The sequence below is a fragment of the Heterodontus francisci genome, chromosome 22, assembly GCF_036365525.1.
Source record: "Heterodontus francisci isolate sHetFra1 chromosome 22, sHetFra1.hap1, whole genome shotgun sequence".
In the NCBI taxonomy this organism is placed as follows: Eukaryota; Metazoa; Chordata; class Chondrichthyes; order Heterodontiformes; family Heterodontidae; genus Heterodontus; species Heterodontus francisci.
This window is the reverse complement of record NC_090392.1, coordinates 60,437,516-60,461,538: the sequence shown is the minus strand read 5'-3', so window position 1 is coordinate 60,461,538 and position 24,023 is coordinate 60,437,516. Positions and strand designations below refer to the sequence as shown.

Below are 24,023 nucleotides of genomic sequence, written 5' to 3'. Positions count from 1 at the left end.
TTGTTGAATGTGGAGACTTCAGTTATTTTGCAGCCTTCGATTCTCTAATTGAAATAAATGAATAAGGGGAAAATACACTTTAAAGTGGATGCATGTATTGCTTTTGTAAATATGATAAAAGTAGCACCTCAACAAACAGCAACAACTTTTTCAAGTTGACAGTTTGAATTAGCATTGAAAGACAAAAAGTATCTCTTCAATGAAAACACCTTTAGATTAGAGATACAGCACTGAAACAGGCCCTTCGGCCCACCGAGTCTGTGCCGACCATCAACCACCCATTTATACTAATCCTACACTAATCCCATATTCCTACCAAACATCCCCACCTGTCCCTATATTTCCCTACCACCTACCTATACTTTCTTTCTTTTGGGCCTCCTTATCTCGAGAGACAATGGATACGCGCCTGGAGGTGGTCAGTGGTTTGTGAAGCAGCGCCTGGAGTGGCTATAAAGGCCAATTCTGGAGTGACAGGCTCTTCTCTGGACTTATAACCCGTAACTGCTGCCTTCCGTGTTGTTTTAGTCGCTGTGAGGCAACTATGGAGTGACCTCTCCATGGCGCATGCCTGGGCAAATTTATGGAGGTTGAGAGTTGCCCAGTCGTCAAAACCCCCCTCTCGGCCTTTCTGGTGGGGTCCAAAGGAGTGCAGGACACGACGTTTGGCACCAGTATGGCTGCAGGAACTGCCGGAAACATGCCAAAGGTGACACATGACCGCCTACGGGGTTCCGCTCCGGATTTTCTGTTAGGGTTTACTCCCTTAGCCTTGGTCTCTCCCGAGACGCCCACAAGGCAGTGGGGTTGTTGGGGCCCCTACACAGGTGTAGGATGGTGCCGGTGGGAGGAGGGGATGCAAGGGGGAGGGGTAGAGGGAGGGGGTGGGGGGGGTGGTGCAGGGGAAGAGGGTGCGGGGTGAAGATGGTGCGAGGGGGGGGCGGGCTGGGACGGGGTTGTGAGGGGGTGAGCTGAGAGGGTGGTGCAGGGAAGGGGACGGGGGTGGGGGGGGTGGTGGAAGGGGGGTAAAGGGGGGGGGGAGGGGGGGTGGAATCTGGTGCAGGCACCAGATTCCACCTATACTAGTGACAATTTATAATGGCCAATTTACCTATCAACCTGCAAGTCTTTTGGCTTGTGGGAGGAAACCGGAGCACCCGGAGAAAACCCACGCAGACACAGGGAGAACTTGCAAACTCCACACAGGCAGTACCCAGAATCGAACCCGGGTCCCTGGAACTGTGAGGCTGCGGTGCTAACCACTGCGCCACTGTGCCGCTGTGTGTTTAAATGTCTGCACAATACTGTTGGCTTGGTTATCCTGAATAGTTTCAAAAACAAAATGGTACAGATTAATTAAAGGATGCATAAGTTTTTGTTCTTTTGAGGCCATATTTTGCAGTGTTACAATGCTGACTTGACATCATTTTGAACCTGTCATCCAGACACCATAGCTTGCACCAGTATTGTTTCTGTAACCTATCCCTTCAAGATTGAAATTTATTGACTGAATTTTCCCTCTGTCACATGATCTGAACATCCTTTAATCATATTTAGTGGTACAAATTATTTGATATGGGTACAATAATTCAATTTGAATTAACTGTATGGACTCCATTATAGCTTTTTTGGGTTACAATTGTTTTTAAAGGAAACATGATCTCTAACAAAGTACATCACAAAGTGGTTTATTAGATTGAAAGAGAAAATTACATGGTCACCATAACCTGACACAATGAGATTAAGGTGAATTCACAGTACTGATATAGGACTTGACGACCTGCAACCTTGGGTTTTGAAAGAGGTAGCAGGAGCGATAACATCGGTTTTGATCTTCCAAATTTCCTTAAATTGTGGAACAGTTCCCAAGGATTGGAAGGTAGCAAACATAACCCTTCTATTTAAGAAAGGAGGAAGAGAGAAAATGGGGAACTATAGGCCAGTTAGCCTAACATCAGTATTAGGCAAAATAATAGAATCTATTATTCGGGACGTGGTAATGGGGCACTTAGAAAATCATAATATGGTTAAACAGAGTCAACACGGATTTATGAAAGGGAAATCGTGTTTGACTAAGCCGTTGAAGATTTTTGAAGATATTAACTAGTAGGATGGATAAGGAGGAACCAGTGGATGCAGTGCATTTGTATTTTTAAAAAACATTCAATACGGTGCCACACAAGAGGTTATTACTCAATATTAGGACTCATGGGATTGGGGGAAATATGCTAGCGTAGATTGAGGATTGTTTAACGGACAGAGAAGAGAGCAGGAATAAATGGGACAAGAGCGAGTGGTTAGGATCTGGAATTCACTGCCTGAGAGTGTGGTAGAGGCAGGTTCAATTGCGGCCTTCAGAAGAGAATTGGATAATTATCTGAAGAGAAAATTTGCAGGGCTACAGTGAAAAGGCAGGGGAGTGGGACTAGGTGCTCTTGCAGAGAGCCAGCATGGACACCATGGGCCAATAGCCTCCTCCTGCGTTGTAACCATTCTGTTAAAAGGCTAATAAATGCTCTCAGATGATCACACTATTGTGTGAAGTCATGGACTAGAACATACTTAAGTGTTTGAGAGCTTTTTTAAAATTTAGAAACCTAGCTGAAGGGCCAAGGTCTGTAGCACAGGGTACTTAGAAGCAGAGCAGACAAAATGTACAAAGAAGTTCTGGTTAGCTAGCAAAGCTGAGGTTTTAACAACATGAAGATTGCAACTTGGAAAGAAGACAGAGAGAGGTAATGATCCTCAATTGAGAGAACCTGGCTAAGGATGAGTTTGAGTTCAAGATATTGCAGGGAGTTTTGACCCCGAGGGGGGTGGCGTGGGGGGAGAGTGGCGGTGCACACCGTGGGGAGAGTGTAAAATAGCAAATTTGAAGCATAGGAAGAATGAGAGAGGAACGTGCAGAGGAAATGCCTGTTGAGGAACTCTATTATGCACTGACAATAGCTCCTGCTCCTTTTAATGGAGAAGCTTTTTATGTTTTCTCATTGCATTTCCTCTCAGTTTAGTCTGTCCATTGTGTAGCATAACAGCTCAATCATGGATACCATACGTCAATTCCTCAATGTAACTTTTTGGACATGGAACTTCCCAGTAATGCTCACTGATCAGTTCTTAATGAATTGATGATAATGATGCCATAATTATTTACTCTCCACTATTAGGTTCATCACACAAGGGCACAAACCAACTTTGTCAGTTGGCATTCCTGTATAATTATGTAAACAATACAAATATTTCAGTTATAATTAAGTCATTGTTACATAAAGTGGGACTTTGGATTCTATTTGATGCCTTTTGCCTGAAAAGGGTTGGAGAAGAATTCCCCTCACAGGTTAATAGTCACTAGTGTCCTGCATCATAAAGCACTGAATTTTAATACACCAGTTGATTTAATCTATTTGTTAAGCTTTTTAAAAAACGTTCGTCCCACTTTACAGGAAACAGTAAGTTGCTGCACTTCAGTAATTTCTTTTTGTATGTAGCGTACCCAATTCACTGAGTGCTGGTCCAGGGAGTCCCCTATATGTGTAATATATAATTCGCTAAGTAGACTTTGAAGCTATGACCGCTAACTGTTTTGCTCTCACTCAGCTTATCCATTATAATGTCCATATAACTGCTTATTGCACAAAAACTTTCAAAAGGGAAATGGATAAATATTTGAAAAAGGGAACATTTAAAAGTGTTTGTGTAAGGCACAGGGAAATGGGACAGCACTTTCAGAGAGTTGATGCAGACACAAGGCAAAATTGGTGGTAATATCCTATGCGTTGGAACAACAGACCTAGCATCTTGTTCAAAAATGATCTTCAAATGAGAACATAGACCACATTCAGATTTTTTCTGGGATCTCACTGGGTGACACTCTTGACTGTATGTCCAGAAAGTGTCTTTGCAATTTTGGTTAATAGCACCTTTCCTTAATTATATTTGATATTTGATTTAACTCAAACAAAATGTCAGCACCTCAGCCTTAAAGACAAAAGATAATGGCTTTCAGGAGCTTAGAATGTCTCTTTAGTATGTTAATATTAAAAAGGTTCCACTTTCCATCACTCTAATTACAGCAGCACACTACAAGATTAAACCGAACAAAATAAATGCCAAGGAAGGCAAATAAATCTTCAGAAAAAAATATATCAGTGGATTGGTGTTTACGTTGTTGGGTGCAAGTACGGTTATGAGATACCCGGACATGCACCTAAGGCACTGTAACCTGCGGGTCTATGGACCAGGTGCTGGAAGGTGGGATTATTTTGGGTGGATAGCTTATGCAGCCGGCGTGGACACAATGGGCTGAATGGCCTCCTTCTGTGCTGTATTTTGTTCTATGTTCTCTAACCATGACGCAAGTGTAAACATTTCGTGGAAAGCAATTTGGAATTATTTCTAAGGATTCAAAATTTGAACAGTAATAAATTATCTTGGTTACCTAGGGCATCTTGTCTTGACTACCTCTCTAAAAACACATACCATTACAAGGAATTTAGGAAAGTGCAGAATCTGAAAAGGGCACTTAGTTCCTTCCAGAATACGCCGTTCACTATATTAACAACCACAGCAAACTGCATTTTCTAGCTTCAATTATTGTTTTTTTTGTCAAAGGCTTGACCAGCTCCCTCTTAAAATGACTAATGTTATCAGACTCAGTTGCCTCCCAGTACACTCCATTCCCAACATTGACCAACCCCTGCATAACATAATTAAATTTAATTTGTCTGTTCATCTTTCCCCTAAATATGTTAAACCTTTTTGAATTAATTATGGATGAGGGAGGCCATTTGGTTCAGTCTTTCATTGAAACCAGAGATTTCACCCTTAGAATTTCAGTGTCTCTTGAATGATTTACAGTTTTTACCTTCTATATACTATCCAGAAGCTCATTTACTCTTCCTAGCATCAGTTCTGAACATTTTCAGTTATTATCCATCATCTCGTATCCTGCAGTGCTGGTTCAGCTTAAAATACTTTTCCAGACTTTATCTTTTCCATTCTACCCAGGTTCTAAAGTTTTATAAGGTACCCTTTCATTCTCCTCCTATCAAGGCTGAAAGGTTGAGTTTTTCTCGCCTTTCCTCTTAATTCATTCCCAGTTATTGTTACTACTCAGCACTGAGGTTGCAGGGCGAGTTTGAAAGGATCATGCATTGCACCTTTTTTTCTGGGTACTAGTTCAGTCTTATTACAGCAATGCATAGTTTGTGATCTTTTTTTTTAAAAAAGAGACTATTTAGGGGTATTTATACAATGTCAAAACAGCTTTACATTTACTATATTGTCTCCCATGATAATGCCCATAGGTAGTCTAGGGTCTGTAGCATGGTTGTAATGTTTTGCTGCTTCCTTGGCATGTCCCCTTTAAGGCCAATGCTGAGGTGCTACTTGTGGGGAAATGATCTAAATAGGTCTGAGAGGAATATGCAGATTGCAGGTGTTTGTAAATTTGTGACTCCTGGAAAAAAAAATTCTGTGTTTTTGAAACTTTTGAAGTATGATCTCTGTAGTATCTTGGATACTTTTGAAGTTTTTGTACAGATATAAATGTATATAAATGTCTATTGATTCCAAGAACCATGTAAGATTTCCAGCCCTCAGAAAATGTTCTGTTTCTGCATAGATGAAGCGTTTCTGATACGAATTCTGCACTAATATTCCTATTTTTAAAAAAAATACTTTCCAGCCTCTGACATTTATTTAAATCATCACATTGAGCCAACTGATGCATAAGAATGCATAAAATTAATTCAATTAAAGGCAATGAACAATCAAACAATTTAAAAATCAATACAAAAATCCAGTACCATTGCTGATACTAGATTTTTATTCCAGATTTATTTAATTAACTGAATTCCATTTCCCAGCTGCCATGGTGGGATTTGAACTCACATCTCCAGATCATTAGTCCAGATCTCTGGATTACTAGGCCAGTAACATAACCACTATGTTATCATACCCATTTTGAAAATCTCTATCAGGTCACCTCTTAGTCTTTTCCAGAGAAGATTCCCCAGCCTCCTCAATCTTTCCTGAAAGTTGCATCTTCCTGATTCTGGTAACATTCTTGTAAATCACTTCTGAACCTCCAAGTGCTTCAGTATTCTTTTTTGTAGTATTCCTGTCTCCCAGTAGGTGCTGCCCTACCAAATCTGGTGACATTCATAGTGATGCTACATATCTTTCTTGAGAGACAGCTGCCTTCGTCTGTCCAGCTAGACTGTCACCATGACCACCATTGCACAGAACCGGGAAGTGAATCTCCTAAATTAGCCAACCCCTCCCACCCCAAGGCAATGCTGACTTGTCTGTTTATTCCCTTACCAAGCCATCCAATTGTTTTACAAGGTAAAATTGATCCAAGTCCCATTTGTGATGATCTCCAAGGTAGCCCATACACAATTACGATCCCAAGACCACCACAAATCTTCGAGATTCTCATCCCTTAAGATTAATTCAAACTTCTGGATTTATTTCCAGTATTGTAGCTCTTTTCACACCTTCTTATCCACTCAGGCAGATCATTTGCTTCACTCGAATACCACGGCATCCCTATTTATAATTACTGGGGGAGAAGAAGCTTCCACTAGTTTTAGAACATGGGATAGGAGGTAATATACTGGCATAGATTAAGGATTGGCTAACAGGCACAAAACAGAGAGTAGGAATAAACGGGTCATTCGTGCGTTGGCAGGCTGTGACTAGTGGGGTACCGCAGGGATTAGTACTTGGGCCCCAGCTGTTCACAATATATATCAATGATTTGAATGTGGGGATAAAATGTAATATTTCCAACTTCGCAGATGACACAAAACTAGGTGGGAATGTGTGTTGTGAGGAAGATGCAAAGTGGCTTCAAGGGGATTTGGACAGACTTAGTGAGTGGGCAAGAACATGGCAGATGGAATATAATGTGGAAAAGTGAGAGGTTATCCACTTTGGTAGGAGGAATAGATGTGCAGAGTATTTCTTAAATGGTAAGAGATTAGAAAGTGTAGATGAACAAAGGGACCTGGGTGTCCTCAGCAATAAGTCACTGAAAGCTAACATGCAGGTGCAGCAGGCAATTAGGAAGGCTAATGGTATGTTAGCCTTTATCGCAAGAGGATTTGAGTACAGGAGCAGTGAAGTCTTGCTTCAATTGTATAGAACCTTGGTTAGACCGCATCTGGAGTACTATGTGCAGTATTGGTCCCTTTACCTTAGGAAGGATATTATTGCCATAGAGGGAGTGCAACGAAGATTCACCAGGCTTGTTCTCAGGATGGCAGGACTGTCCTATGAAGAGAGATTGTGGAAACTGGGCCTGTATTCTCTAGAGTTTCAAAGAATGAGAAGTGATCTCATTGAAACCTACAAAATACTTAAAGGGATAGACAGGGTAGATGCAGCTAAGATGTTTTCCCCGGTTGGGGAGTCTAGAACCAGGGGACACAATTTCAGAATAAAGGGGAAGCCACTTAGGACCGTGATGAGGAGAAATTTCTTTACTCAGAGGGTTTTGAATCTTTGGAATTCTCTACCCCAGAGGGCTGTGGAAGCTCAGTCATTGAATATGTTTAAAGCAGAGATTTCTAAATACCAATGACATAAAGGGATATGAGGATAGTGTGGGAAAATGGCATTGAGGTGGATGATCAGCCATAATTGTATTGAATGGCGGAGCAGGCTCGATGGGCTGAAAGGCCCATTCCGGCTCCTATGTTTTGTGCCCAGATTCCAGTGCAATCTGGGTGGAATTGGCTAAACAAGCACAAAAGCTCAGAGAATTTAAAATGCATGTGAGCTGCACCCAACACTACTTATACTTGTTTTCACCCAATCTTTTATGCGGGTTCAAGATCCAATTTGCCCAAAGCTGGTGCCACCTATAAAATTGGCCATGCCGCTAAGGTAAAATTGTGAGATCTTTCCCTTTGTGCTGGTTCGGGAAGCCTCATCAAATTGTGCTTATTTTCTGAAGTGCACAAGCACCAATAGGAATGTTTTAAAAGATTTTTCACATCAAAAATAGTTAATATAGTACATCAATGAAATGAGTAAATAGTTTTGTACAGCTGTTTGTCATTTTCAGTGATTTTTACATTGGGTTACCCCCAGGCAGAGGTATCCTCATAGAAATAACTTCATTTTTAGCTATATTAATAAAACTACGCCAGGTTACCACTCTTAAATACTTTTCCCTGGGGAAAAAATACTTTATATTATGCTGCCTGATTACAGCAGTTCACTTAAAGATTTTGAGTCTGTGATTATGTGGATGAACTTTAGCAGAAACTAGTGTAACCTAACCAGTGCAATTTGAGCACTTTTGAGTGCAATTTTCCATGGATGAAATTGCCAACCATGTCTTCAAGCTGCCATTTTAGGTCCACCAGCCTCAATTTTGGTATGTTAAAATAGTCTTTAGAATCATAACTACAACGATAAATACTATTTTTAAAAAATGTTTTAAATGCATGTAAGTACAATGTAGAGCAAAAAGTATCGGAAATATTTTGTTCGTTTTAAGTGGAAGGAGTATTTGTGTCTTTCTCACAGGTATTTCAAATTGGATGCTTCTCTTGTGTAGGCCCGTACAAAATAAATCCTTTTTCCAGCTGCTGTTCTTTGTGGATTATCGGTCACCTTTTATAGCACTATAAGGTTAGATTGAAGTCTCAATTCTTTCCACTTCAGTAGTGAAATGGAAAAAGTGACATCTATGTCATATGAGTAAGCCTATCTATATTATAAATGCTAAAGCACTTACTATTGAAATGCACCGCTTGGCAATTTTTTTCCTTCACTCTGAGATCCATGATCACAGCAGAAGTGTTCTAGACAAGGCCATTTATCTATTTCAGTCTTTTAGAGTAAGAATGTTCATTAGCAAAAGCTAGGTCAGCAAGCACCTGTTTTCTTTAAACAAATAATATCTTGTGATAAGGTATAGGTAGTGTCAGCAATCCTGGTGGGTTAGAACGTCATTGGAATTTAACCGTTCAACCACCACAAAACTAAGTGAATTTAAAAATGGCACATTTAATGGACTTCCTCTTTTAAAAGTCATAACTTGCAAGGCATGTTGGTTAGTACCATACTATAGATTTACACTTGGTGGAACTCACCCTAATGCCTGGAGTAATATTTTCCACATTTCTGGCACATATTGATGAGTTAGTGGACAACTTTTTCTTTGACACTAAGAGGGTAAATTTAACCTAACTTGCCAGGTGGGAAACTCACGAGATCGGGTGGAATGCCTATTTTACACCACCCCCTCCCCCGCCCCCAATTATTAGTCTCCACTGATTTCAGTGGTAAGTAATAATGGGCTGAATGTAAAACCAGAATTGCAGACTATCCCATCAATTTCCCAATGGGTGAGTTAGGTTAGAATTGCCTTGTAAGACTTTACCAAATAGGGACATGGTAATGTGTAAATTTTTCCTATCCTGCCTTTTTCGTGAGCTTTGTTCTGCACTTTCAATATTTACATTTCTTTTTTGCTTTGTTCTTTTTCAGAAAAGCCAGAGCTGGTACAACGTAAGTCTTCCTGTTTAATATCTATGTTTTCTTTGTGTTAGTCGTCCATCAGAGCACAAATGATCCCATTTGACTGCTGTAAGTGATTTTAGTCAATTCTAATTTTTTCGTAATTGCATGTGCTCACAAACAAAATAAGCTTCAGTATAAATTGAACATGCTGCATGAGTGAATAATTTAGATCTAATGCATTGGTCTTTTAATAACCTGTCAATACAATCTCAAATTTAAGTTTCTTTTTCTGGTCATGTACAACATAAGACCATTTGTATGAATTTGGCCGAAGAAATCTTGAGCACGTATTGATGCAGGTTCCTGTTGACTGCCATCTGCTGTAATCCACTTTTGTTATCAGAAGGAAAGTGCATGTTTTTTAAAAAAAACACTCTGGGATTGAGAGCAATTTTTCCATTCCTGTTGCAGTACCAAGTACAGCAGTAAAACCTTACAGGAGAATGTATTGGTCCAGTGTTGACCATTACAGGAATGGACAAAGCAGAAAAAGGTGTCACTGACCATAAATGCCTCGACTGAATTGTTGATACGACAGGGTGACTCTCAATCTGATTGTTACATCTCCCATTTTCTTTGCTGCCTTAGCTTTCAAATTGGGTTGCAGTTGCACTGAAATTGGCAACACTGAAACGGTGCATCTGTTGAACACCGTTGTGGTTCATTAATCCATCTCTGCGCTCAGGTCTCACTTGGGCTTCACTTGAAGGGATTGACTTAATTTATTTCACAACACAGATCAGCTCATGTTTGGCTATTGTTTAAGAACCTGCTTTGTCACTGATTACTTTTTGTCTTCTCTGGAATAGTCTAGAATGTTCCTACCACTTCCAATAGTGGCTTCGTGTTTTAGGTATTCCCATCATCCAGCAGCTGAGATAGCTGTTTGTTAATATTTACCATTATCAGCAGCAAATACTGCTTCCCGTCAATGAAGAAGTTTTTTATAATAACGTTCACAGAACAGGAGTACTAATGGTGCATGCTGAAATGATGACCTCATCACATTGCATTGTTTGTTTACTTTGTTTTTTTGCATGCAGCAAATAAAGAGTAGTGTACGCTTAAAAAAAATTGTCTTGAGCAATGCATTATTAATTATATTAACTAATAGTTATATTAACCAATAGTTATTTATATTCAGCATTAAAAAGGTACAGGATATAGTTTTTAACACCTTAAGGCAGAGTATAGTTGCATCTCTCTTCCTGTGCATGTCATGTAAATAATGCTAGTGTTATATTGCACTGGATGTTTATTCCCTGATAAAATATACATTAAATACACTTGATGTTATAGTAAAGTGAAAAAGAAAAATTAAAAGCTGTAGAGAATATTCAGATTGCATGACTGGTTTCTTAACAAAAGGCAACTCAAGTGGCATGACATCCGTGAACAAATTCTGCATTTCTGCACTGGTTGCATTTGATGACATCTGATGTCCATTTACTGTAATTTGGCATAAAAACCTAGAAGCAGTTAAAATGCCAGTTTCTGAGCACAACACATCATATGTCCTAACAACAGGCTATGGATATACCTTGAGAGATTTATAGGAAAATTGTTTTCACCAATGCAGACTCTGTTACTATATTATTATAACAAAAGGGTAGAATATGTTGAATGGTCACTTACTGTTTGATCATTTTAAACAGTACCAGCAAAATAGAGGCTGGCTTTTTAAAGCTGATTACTATAATTTTATGCCAAACTATGATGTCTTCTAATGTTCTTCCTGTATAGTTCATATCTAGGGTTCCAAAAGCTGAGTTTAATATGAACTAAACTGATATTACCAAAATTATTGTTATCGTAACTTCCATGGGACTGATCAGTACTCAAGACTGAATGACTGAACTCTTTGTAATGTATGTTTAAAGGACTGTTATCATCAGCAGAAGTAGCTGTGTTGCATTTTGGAAAATATATAGTTGTTGCACCTTTCCCTAGGATTCCTGATTCTTGGTGGCTCCAAACTAGACCAGTGTTGAAGTATGTAAATACCTTTCAATGTTTGACTAATCTTTTTCATTTGTTTACAAAGCCTACCACATAATAATTGCACACATCTCATCAAAACACACAATACTGTCACTTGTGCCTAACATCATGATGATGGGTGCTCCTGACCTTTCCTCCTTCCCAAATGAAGGTTTGTCAAAAATATTTGTGACAACATTGTTGCTTCCTGCACACCAGTGGCAGAAGAGTCAATAATCCGAGGACACAGCTTTAAACTAATCAGCAAAAGAACTGGAAGCTGGGGGGGAGGGGGTGGTGTGTTGAATGAGGAAATTTTTTTATGCAGTGAGTTGTTGTGGTCTGAAATGTACTGCCTGATAGATTGGTGGAAGAAGATTTAGTAGTAACTTTCACTGGGGACTTGGATAAATACTTGAAGGGGAAAAATTTGCAGGGCTATGGGGAAAGGGCAGGGGAGCAGGACTAATTGGATGGTTCTTTCAAAGAAGCACAATGGGCCGAATGGTCTCTTTCCGTGCTGTATTATTCTATGATTTAATTAGCATGGAGACCAGCACTCCTAGACTGTGGCATTTGATACTGGCTTTCTTTACTCCAGTGGCCCATAATTTTGTTTTTGTGGAACATTAGGTGAAATCAGACGGTGACCTGAAGATTCAAATGCACTCCTGAAATTTCTCTCTCCTCTGTGCCAGACCCATTTAATTAAAAAGCCTTTGGATAAAGGAGTAGACATATGTAATGGAGAAATGCAAGTGGATCCAGCACATCTCATAATTCCAGAAGATTTAGTAACCTGAGGAATTATATATGTTCTATGGATGTTTTACTCTGAATGTCCCCTCCGACATTCATTTTGTTGTACCTGTGCACATGTACTTGTTTACAATGATTAAAACATAACTTCAGAGTGTGAAAATGATTAGAGTAAAATTGGTTAACCTGCTTTGAAGTTAGGAATCTGTGATAACAGATGACAGAATATATATCATTCTATTAAGAATGTAGGGAGCAGATGATTTTGTGAATTCAGCTTACTCTGTTATTGATCAATGTACAAGGCCCACTGAATCCATTTTCATCTCCACCTGTCAGGCAGCACTGAACCTGTGCAATTCCACTTCTGGTTGAACCAGGAGTGTTTTGAATGTTTTAGCTAAGACCTGATTAATTTGCATTGTGCTACCACCTATACCTCATCTTCTGAATGTATACAGCAGAGGGCTGCAAAATGGTATCATTACAAGACCCTGACAAATTACCTCACTGGGAATTACTTCATTTTCCATGAAAGATGATGTAAACCCAGCATTTAAAAAAAACTTAATGTATTGCACACGTGAATCACAATTGTAATTTACAAGAACTCTACAGTTTGTGAACTCATGATTTCATTTAGGGTCTTGCAGCGATGAATATCAGCATTGTGCTGAAGACAGATGTTGACTGTGAGATTATAACATTATTAAGTAAAGTAATTCTGTGTTCAGTTAGTCATTGGCTGCAATGAGATTGCAACCAAGTTCAGCTGATATATAACGGAAGTTGCTTTTGACAATGAAATGTTACTTTTGTGCGCCTCATCTAACATCACAGCTTCTGATTTGTTTTAGATGTTCAAACATGCACATGACGGAGATTAGTGTTTATGTTTTGTTTATACTGTAGGTCTGTATTTGATTCAGATTTTAATACACTGCATGAGTCAGAGCAGTAGCTTTTGGTTTGCGATGGTCTTTAGAGTGGTAATGCTGATTTAGGATAAGTTAACCACTTCCACCATTTTGTTTTGAGTGCAATCAATCAGATAGATGCATCAACCCCCGTTTCTCAAACAATTAAGAATCAGATGGGTGTGTAACTCCCCCAGGATAGCTCATCTTCATACTATTAGACTGACATCTCTCACTAGATTAATTTCTCCTGCAACAAGTATAAAATTAATATAGTAGAATTCCATGAAAGGATAGTCTCATTGCAAAAGCATTATAGAATATATGGTGAATTCTGGGATGGCCAAGCTTCTTTTCTTCATGGGTTGCATCTGTGCCTGTCATGGAGCCATCGGAACTACATGTAAAGTTTAAATCCAAGGTCCTATTAAATTTTGTATACTTAAACTTCTTGATACTAATGTATTTCAGTGTTCTGATTTAGGATTTATCCAATAATGAGGTAACAGTGCTAACAACAGACCTTTGAAAACTTCTAGGGACACAAAATTCAAAGAGGACAAACCAGCAAATAAGTTAGTGGTGCTCACGGGGCTGGATTACCTGGACTTTCAGGGTGGGATTGGCAGGGCAGCCCACAACCTGAAGTTTCGATACCCCTAAATCAAATACACCCATTAATTGGAATGTACAATAGTCGATAATCCAAAAAAATTGTTTTGGATAGACCCTGGAAAGTGCTAATATTTTAAACATAGGACTTGGAATTTTCTGCTTCTGCTTTTCCCAGTCCGTGATTTTCTGAGTGTTCACTTTAATAGATGGAAAATTGCAAGATAATGGGCACAGGAATGGAAAATCCTGGCCTTAATTCAAACCACTTTGTGTGAACGATTACTGGCTAAACACTAACAATACCATCCACCTCTAGGTGGCACCAAAGCACACACTTAAATGTTTGATTTGAATCTGGTAACATCAGAACAGGAAGAAGCCATTCAGCCTTTCAAGCCTGTTCAACCATTCAGTTAGATCATGGCTGATCTGTACAGCAACTCCATTTACCTATCTTTGTTCCAAATCTCTTGATGTCAATCTTGAAAATATCAATTGACCCAGCATCCACAGCTTATTGGGGAGCGAGTACCAAATTTCCACAACTCTTTTTGTATGAAGAGTGCTTACTGATTCCCCATCTAAATAGCGTATCTCTAATTTTAATATTATGTCCTTTTGGATTCTCCCACCAGAGGAAATAGTTTCTAAGTAAGCATAATAATAGAAAGTAGTAGACGACTTTATGGTGGTTGCATTTTTGTTGTCATTAGCTATGTGCCACTCCATAATTTAACTTCAATTTTGCATCTGCTGAAATGTCCAGATCACCTACAGAATCAATCTGGAGTGATCCAGTCTGCATGAACTTTACTTTCACAGCTGCCAGGCATCAAAGACTGGTACATGATAATCTATCCCTTTTAAACCAAATATAAATTTTCCTTCAATGACTTTGTGTTTAGGGAGTAGAGCAGATTTAATTTGTGCGTGTTTCAGACTGAATCTTGAAGTCTCTATTCAGACTCAGCAGTTAATTTAGTGACATTAGAGTCATAGAGTTATACAGCACAGAAACAGGCCCTTCGGCCCAACGCGTCTGTGTTGACCATCAAGCACCTATCCAATCTAATCCCATTTTCCTGCACTAGGCCTGTAGCCTTGTATGTTATGGTGTTTCATGTGCTCATCTAAATACTTGATAATTGTGAGGGTTCCTGCCTCTACCACCCCTTCAGGCAGTGTGTTCCAGATTCCAACCACCCTCTGGGTGAGAAAAGTTTTCCTCAACTCCCCTCTAAACCTCCTGCCCCTTACCTTAAATCTATGCCCCCTGGTTATTGACCCTCCACTAAGGGAAAAAGTTTCTTCCTATCTATCCTATCAATACCCCTCATAATTTTGTATACCTCAATCAGGTTCCCCCTCAGCCTTCTCCGCTCCAAGGAAAACAACCCCAGCCTATCCAGTCTCCCTTCATAGCTGAAATGCTCCAGTCCTGGCACCATCCTGGTGAATCGCCTCTGCATCCTCTCCAGTGCAATCATATCCTTTCTATAATCTGGTGACCAGAACCGTACACAGTACCCCAGCTGTGGCCTAACAAGTGTTTAATACAGCTCTAACATAACCCCCTGCTCTTATATTCTATGCCTCGGCTAATAAAGGCAAATATCCCGTATGTTTTCCTAACCATCTTATCTACCTGTGCTGCTGCCTTCAGTGATCTATGGACAAGCACCCCAAGGTCCCTCTGACCTTCTACTCCCTAGGGTCCTACCATCCATTGTATATTTCTTTGCCTTGTTAGTCCTCCCAAAGTGTATCACCTCACAGGATTAAATTCCATCTGCCACTACTCCACCCACCTTACCAGCCCAACTATATCGTTCTGTAATCCTCACTATTTATGACACCACCAATTTTCGTGTCATCTGCAAACTTACTGATCATACCTCCCATACCTCATTAATGTACACTACAAAAAATGAGGGTCCCAGCACCGATCCCTGTGGTACCCCACTGGTCACAGGCCTCCATTCGCAAAAACAACCCGCGACCATCACTCTCTGCCTCTTTCCACTAAGCCAATTTTGGATCCAATTTGCCAAATTGCCCTGGATCCCATGGGCTCTTATCTTCTTAACCAATCTCGCATGCGGGACCTTATCAAAAGCCTTACTGAAGTCCAGGTAGACTACATCAACTGGTTTACCCTCATCTACACATCTAGTCACCTCCTCGAAAAATTCAATCAAATTTGTTAGGCACGATCTCCCCCTGACAAAGCCATGCTGACTATCCCTGATTAATCCCTGCCTCTCCAAGTGAAGATTAATCCTGTCTCTCAAAATTTTTTCCAATAATTTCCCTACCACTTTTGTTGGACTCACAAGCCTAGTTACCTGGTTTATCCCTGCTACCCTTCTTGAATAATGGTACCACATTTGCTGTCCTCCAGTCCTCTGGTACCTCTCCTGTGACTAGAGAGGATGTGAAAATTTGTGTCAGAGCCCCTGCTATCTCCTACCTTGGCTCACATAACAGCCTGGGATACATCTCATCTGGGCCTGGGGATTTATTCACCTTTAAGCCCGCTAAAACATCTAATACTTCCTCCTTTTCAATGCTAATTTGTTCAAGTATATCACAATCCCCCTTCCTGATCACTACACCTACATCGTCCTTCTCCAAAGTGAACACAGATGAAAAGTAATCATTTAAAACCTCACCTATGTCCTCTGGCTCCACACACAGATTGCCTCTTTGATCCTTGATGGACCCCACTCTTTTCCCTGTTATCCTCGCCCTTAATATACTGATAAAACGCCTGCCGATTTTCCTTTATCTTGTCTGCCAGTGTTTTTTCATACCCCCCTCTTTGCTCTCCTAATTACTTTTTTAAGTACCCCCCGACACTTTCTATACTCCTTTTGAACCTATTCTTTTTTCAGCACTCTGCATCTGCCATAAGCCTGTTTCTTCTTTCCTTATCCAATCCTCTATATCCCTTGACGGCCAGGGTTCCCTTGACTTGTTGGTCCTACTCTTCACCTTTACGGGAACATGTTGGACCTGAACTCTCACTATTTCCTTTCTGAATGACTTCCACTGGTCCGATGTAGATTTTCCTACAAGAAGCTGTTCCCAGTCCAATGTGGCCAGATCCTGTTTTATCATATTGAAATCGGCCTTCCCCCAATTCAGTACTTTTATTTCCGGTCCCTCTGTGTCCTTTTCCATAACTACCTTAAATCTTACAGAGTTATGGTCACTATCCCCAAAATGCTACCCCACTGCCACTTCTACCACTTGTCCAGCTTCATTCCCTAGGATTAAGTCCAGTAACGCCCCTCCTCTTGCAGGACTTTCTACATGCTGGCTCAAAAAGCTCTCCTGAATGCACTTTAAGAATTCCGCTCCCTTTAAACCTTTTGCCCTAATACTATCCCCCCTAATATAGGGGAAGTTGAAATCCCCTACTATTATTACCCTATTATTTTTTTTTATTCATTCATGGGATGTAGGCGTCGCAGGCCAGGCCAGCATTTATTGCCAATCCCTAATTGCCCTTGAACTGAGTGGCTTGCTAGGCCATTTCGAGGGCATGTAAGAGTCAACCACATTGCTATGGATCTGGAGTCACATGTAGGCCAGACCAGGAAAGGACAGCAGATTTCCTTCCCTAAAGGACATTAGTGAACCAGATGGGTTTTTACAACAATCGATAATGGTTTCATGGCCATCATTAGACTAGCTTTTTTAATTCCAGATTTTTATTAATTGAATTCAAATTCCACCTTCTGCTGTGGTGGGATTCGAACCCATGTCCCCAGAGCAATACCTGGGTCTCTAGGTTACTAGTCCAGTGACAATACCAGTACACCACCGCCTCCCCATCACCACCGCCTCCCCATTTTTGCACCTCTCTAAGATTTGCCTACATATCTGCTCCTCATCAATCTCTCCCTGGCTGTTTGGAGGCCTGTAGTACACTCCCATCCAAGTGATTGCCCCCTTTTTATTTTTAACTTCTACCCATATGGCCTCATTAGAGGAACCTTCTACCATATCATCCCTCCTTACTGCAGTAATTGTCTCCTTGATCAACAGTGCAATGCCACCTCCTCTTTTACCCCCTCCTGTATTAAATCTGAAGATTCTATACCCTGGGATATTGAGCTGCCCTTCCCTCGACCATGTCTCAGTGATAGCAATAAAATCATACTCCCATGTGTTCATCAACACCCTCAAATCATCTGCCTTACTAGTAAGACTCCTTGCATTAAGATAGATACAATCCAGCCTTGCATTATTTGCTTGAGTCTTAAGAGGTCTATATTTACTCTGCCCTCCAGACTTATATTTACTCTGCCTTCCACTTTATATCCCAGCCCCCAGCCAAATTAGTTTAACCGCACACCCGCCCGCCCCAAACAGCACCAGCAAACCTCCCAGCAAGGATGTTGGTCCCGTTCCAGTTCAGGTGCAACCCGTCCAACTTGTACAGATTCTCACCTTCACCAGAAACAGGCCGAGTGATCCAGGAAACTAAAGCCCTCCCTCCTGCACCACCTCTTCAGCCACGCATTCATCTGCTCTGACCTCCTATTCCTATACTCACTAGCCCGTGGTAGTGGAAGAAACCCAGAGATTACAACCTTTGAGGTCCTACTTTTTAATCTGCTACCGAACTCCATAAATTTTTTTTGCAGGACCTCATCCCTCTTTCTACTTATGTTGTTAGTACCAATGTGGACCACTACCTCTGGCTGTGCACCCTCGCCCTCCAGAATACTCTGTAACCGCTCGGTGATATCCATGAACCTTGCACCAGGGAGGCAACGTACTATCCTGGAATCACGTCTGCGACCACAGAAACACCTATCTGTTCCTCTAACCATATAATCCCCTACCACTATTGCCCTCTTGTCCCTTTTTCTCCATCGCAGCACAGCTGAGTCACCCATGATGTTCCGGTTATGAGACACGGTGCATTCTCCAGTGGAACCCTCTTTCCCATCTGTACTCAGAACTGAATACCGGTTAGAAAGTGGGATGTCCTCTGGGAACTCCTGCACTACCTGGCCTGACTTCTTTGTCCGTCCAGCAGCCACCCAGGCCCCCCCGCCCCCCACCGACTGTGCTTGTCTAGGCACCGGGTTGACTACCTCCTGAAATGTGCCATCCATGTAGTCCTCCACCTCATGGATGCACCACAGGGACTCTAGCCACTGCTCCGAAACCTGAAGCTCAAGCTTCTGCAACTGGAGACACTTTCTGCGGACATGTTCGCCAAAGTCACATGGCACATCCACGACTTCCCACGTTGAACAGGAGGCACATTCCGCTTGGTCGAGCTGCCCTGCCATTACTTAACATTACAATGAAAACTTGCTAGTGTAATAACTTAGCAGCTATTTACAATCAGCCTTTATCCCCTGTACCTTTGAGGCTGTGAAGACAGAAATGGAAGAGACCAAAGAGCACCTTCCACCACCCCCAGCCAGCAAAAATACCCACACTCAACCCACAGCCTCACTCCATGCAAACAACACTAGTACAGCTAGTTACTGTCCTGTTTACAACTTTCTTTTGGTAAATAGATAAAATTGCTTGTTCAAGATCACCTGTTTGTTTTTTTTTAATGCCCATTTATCGCTCCAAGAAACCATGACTCATTCTGGGCTGAGTTTCCATGGATTCCAGCCTCCTCCTGATATCTTGCTCAAGTGACCATTTTCATGTTTGAGTCTAGGTAGCGTATTTTATGCTATTCCAACATCGACCCTCTCACCTGACATCGTCAAATATCCACTTTCAAGGAACATTGGATAAAAGTGAGCAGCTGTGAATACCAAGGATAATTTTCTCCTCTCTGGCCCAGGGCACCGAGCTCAGCTGTTGTACCTGTCCCCTTACCCTAGCTGTGACCAACTAACTCAGCACAGACTGAATGATGACTAGCATGTCCAGATTTATACAATCCAGGAACCTCTGTTGCTTAAACAGTACCCCAGTGCTTGTGCCAGACTTGCCAGTGCTTGTTGAATAGTATTTGAGAGTTGGGCATCTAAGTATATAGTAGTCAAATTTAACAGTGGGCTCAAATGACTGTTAATTCTATCGAATTTGTTTTTCTTTAACCTCTGAACTTCTTTGTTTATTTTCATATCTTCACACTCTTCCCATGGAGCATAGCATGAAATAGTGAAATGCTTCACAGGCTGATTAACACTCCTTCCCTGACCATCTTTATACCAACTGATGGGGTGATTAGTCATTTACGACAGAATTGGGTGGGGATGGTAGGGTTATGGGCTCCCACAATCCATATAATGGAAGGGGGCACCTCGAATTGTAAAGCTGGAGTACTGGTCTCCACTTGTCAGGACTGTGGAGTGTGGTTCGAACCCTGCTCCTTGTAACTTAGAGGTGGGAATGCTATGACTATGGCAGTGGCTTATTCTAGTTCTGAACTTATTGATTAGATTATTGTTGCATTTACTGTCTTGCTATCCATTATACTGTAGGGCCAACTTAGTGATGGTGTACTCTGACACTTTGCTGAGTCAGGCCAGAACTTAAGTTTATTGTTGCATTACTTACTGCTGATATTAGCCATGTTATTTTGCACTGTTTTTCTCCAATCCTTGACAAGGACAAGTCTTGCTGACAGCAAGCAAATTGCTCAGCATGGTAATTCATTAGGGCATTTCTAGATTTGAATGAGGAAAATGAGTTTCTGTAGGAGCAACCATGATACCTCCACTTACCATCATCCAGTGATCTGTGTTCAGTCCTAGGCAGACCTGCGATGATTGCTGTTCATTGACTTTTCCCAATCCATTGATGGTTCCCTTCCGTTGACTTCACCAATTCTTTGGTAATGTATTAGACGAAAGCTTCCCTCAAACTATGCTTTATGAAGGAGGCAGTTAGCAATTTGTATCTCCTTGATCTAACATCGAAATAACTTTCACCATAGGGATGGCTTTGTACCTAGCTGTGGAAGTGTCAATACCGTAACATTTCTATGTCACTGGATCTTTCCAAATCACCGCCACTGACCATGCATGCCAAATAAGGTAGTCTTCTGTGCACCACTGTGCCAACTAGGTAACAGATTTGTGTGAAAAGGGCAACAGTGTTTCTCAGTTCTTCAGGGAAAAGCAGACATCAGTTTGACACAGCAGAACTTTTACTGGCAATATGTATCCCAGGAGTGCTGGTTCCCTCACGCCAACCCAGGAGCCTACATGAACCAAAATGTCGTATTTTCTGTAAATGTCCTAGCGATGCCAGATCCTCATCATGAGAATTGATAACCAAAATCCAGTGAGCACTCTTCATGCCTACATTATAGAACAGTCCACTGTTTGAAGAAATAGCGAGACTGGACCTATGACTGCCAGGGCTACCAGTTTCAGCCCGAGCTGATGACACCCCCCACCACCCATTGAGCCTCCCCTGCCTCTTTCCCCTACCCTCCCCCCACCCCCCCAAGAAATCCCAGAATTTCCAGTTACCTATATTCATTTATTCTCCTGTCATGGTCTCCAGGTCCTGACCTCAACTTAGAATTAGTTTCAAAGCAGTTAGATTGGAAGCTGTCAGATAGAATGTAACTTTACTTCATATCCCAGGAGTTCTGCTATCTGACTGCACAGGCCATTTTAATACATATCCTAGCTCAGGGAAGCAAATCCAATCGGACCAATTTGATCTGAACTTGATTTAATGGTGAGCTTGAAGAAGAGGTTTTGGAGTTTTCAATGTGTACTTCCACCACCTTACTTACTAAGCACCAATATCTCTTCCCTTTCTTTGCCTTTACGCAAGACGTTACAAAAAAGTCAAAAATAAGGGAAGTGTTTATGTCCTCCGCTATGCAAATTAATTTCAGATTATTTTTAGCTTCTAGTATTTTAAAACTCTATGATTTTAAAGAGCAGAGAAGATTTTCTCTATTTGCTTTATGTAATGAAATTTTAAACAAGGCAAAATGGACAAATTTATGATTTCATTACAAATATCATACAGAAGAAATCTTCCCTCAATAAAGTCTGAATTTCTTTGTGCAATGTTTCTCGGCTATAGACGAGCAGGGTCTTTCTGATTGTTTGTTTGCCCACTCCACCAGAAATTAAAGTTGCTGCCAGTGTCATATGTTCCTCTTTTCAGGCTCTGACTGGCTTTGCTTGGTGCAGTTTGGATTTTTTTAATTTATTTTTTATACCTACCAATGGAACTTGTTTTTAGCTTGAGTCATGTCTGATTTGTTTTGAAACCAGACCTTCCATATATTGCCTTTCTTTTTTCCCCTATAACTTTCCTTGTTCTGTTAGCATGAAAGACAGACAGCACATCATGAGAGTAAGCACCATCTCTTTTTCTATTTGTGTTGTATTGAGACTATGTACTCTGCAATAACATTGAAAAGCCAAATACTGTTGTTACTTTAAAAATATAGTAGAGAGCTTCATGTAACTGTTATCTCTTCAACTTTATAAATTTGAAATTTCTGATTCTCTTGAATGTTTTGGAAGTGACAGCGTTTCAATTGTTCAGGAGCGATTACTTGGTCTTGGTTCAAATGACGTCACATACTCTGAGACTCAACTGATTTATGATGTGATGTGAACATCGCGATTAAATGGTATTACCCTCACTTAATCAGCAATAATTTATTCACGTTCTACCATTGACTATGTTTTATAACAGAATAAATAGAGTACTGATGATACTTGAAAGTAGACCTGAAATGTCATTGAAGATTGAGAGTCGCTATTATGATATCGTATTGCAGAATGCAATAATGCTGTCATCTAATTCAGAGGAGGATATAACAAAATAAGTTCCAATTCTAAAGAAAAGTAACAGTGAAATTAGACGTCTGTTTTGTATTTTACTGTTTTACTTTTTCTTTTATTAGTAGCAAAATGGTGAATTACTAATTTAGAAAGAGCCTTGTGAACTGTTGGTCAAACCACATTAATAGTCAGTAATGGCTCTTTATTTACTTTAATCAGTAAAGGTACTTTAAATTATACTGCATACATACATTAATTGCTTTAACAGTGTATTACATATTCTGTATACACACGTCATTAACAACTGAAACAGAGCACTAAGTTTTTGACATAACTCATATATATGGTTGGCATCCTTCCACCTACAAAAGCTGATGGACACACAGCAAACAGTCCATTTAGGTGAAATGTCTTCTCTTGGTGCACCTTTGCTGATGGCTGTAAAGGTCAATCCTTGAGAGGCAGGTTCTGCTGCAAGTGCCACACATGAAGCTACCAAGTGAAGCTGTGAGTTGTTTTTGACGTTGGCACCTGTTGCCAAACTGGTGATCATGATAGTGCACACCAGTCCACAGGATGTGTCGCCATTTCCATCTTTCATCAGCTTGTAACTCCCAGCAGACCAAGATGGCTCCTAAACAGTCAACTCCCGAGGGAGCTCCTCGCTGTTCACATCTATCCATGGCCAACTGTTGCTATCCGTTGCTCTTTCTTCCCACTAAATCCCCTCTTCTGCTGTTTAAGTTCACCTTATTCTAACAGTGGGCGCATATTTAGCCCAAACTTCAAATTAACTGTTAGTTTAAATGAGCTCTGTCTGATGGCTCAAACTCTATGTTTTATATATATATATATATGTATGTGTGTATATAAAAACCGGTATACGCAACATTCCATCACTTGTATAGTGGAGGATTGTGGCAACATTCCTGGGATTTTCCTTTAATTCCTGTGGAGAAATTTTATAATTTTGTTTGTATGTTTTGGTGCTCACTGTTGCTGAATCTGACAACTTGCTTCAAAATAGTACATACAGTCGTCACAGTGATGTGAGGGCATTTCCCCCATCCCTGTCCAATACTCAGAGGGCACTTTTCTCCTCCCTCTTCAGACCCCAGCTCACAGTGATCCTCTTTACCTCCAGCCATGTTCACACTTTCACTTTTTTCTATTGCACTTGTTAATTCAACCCAGCAATCTTCTCCACTGTCCCCTGCAGCTCATGCTAGCACTGTCCTCCCTTTCTCTTCCACTGCCTGCCAGTTGATATTGGTTGTCTTCTCCCTCACCTGTTCCCAATTCCATCTGGTATCTGAGTCGGGGACATGCTAATGTTTAGCCATAGAATCGTTACAGCACAGAAGGAGGCCATTTGGCCTGTTGGGTCAGTGCCAGCCTTCTGCAACAGTAACTCACCTAGTCCCACACTCCTGCCTTTTCTGTGTAAACAGGTGCTTTC

General features: G+C 40.8%; 1 protein-coding gene across 13 annotated transcripts in view; it reads left to right on the top strand.

Annotated features, from left to right (window-relative positions):
- The window catches only part of gramd1ba (GRAM domain containing 1Ba), a 590,058-nt gene that overhangs the window by 472,271 nt on the left and 93,764 nt on the right, over positions 1 to 24,023 (top strand). For 12 of the 13 annotated variants that reach the window (XM_068053903.1, XM_068053890.1, XM_068053888.1 and 9 more), the window contains one exon: positions 9,508 to 9,528. The exons of the other annotated variant lie outside the window; for it this stretch is intronic. In XM_068053903.1, the coding sequence (XP_067910004.1) occupies positions 9,508 to 9,528 (21 nt within the window). The remainder of the gene's footprint in view (positions 1 to 9,507; positions 9,529 to 24,023) is intronic. 13 annotated transcript variants of the gene reach the window in all.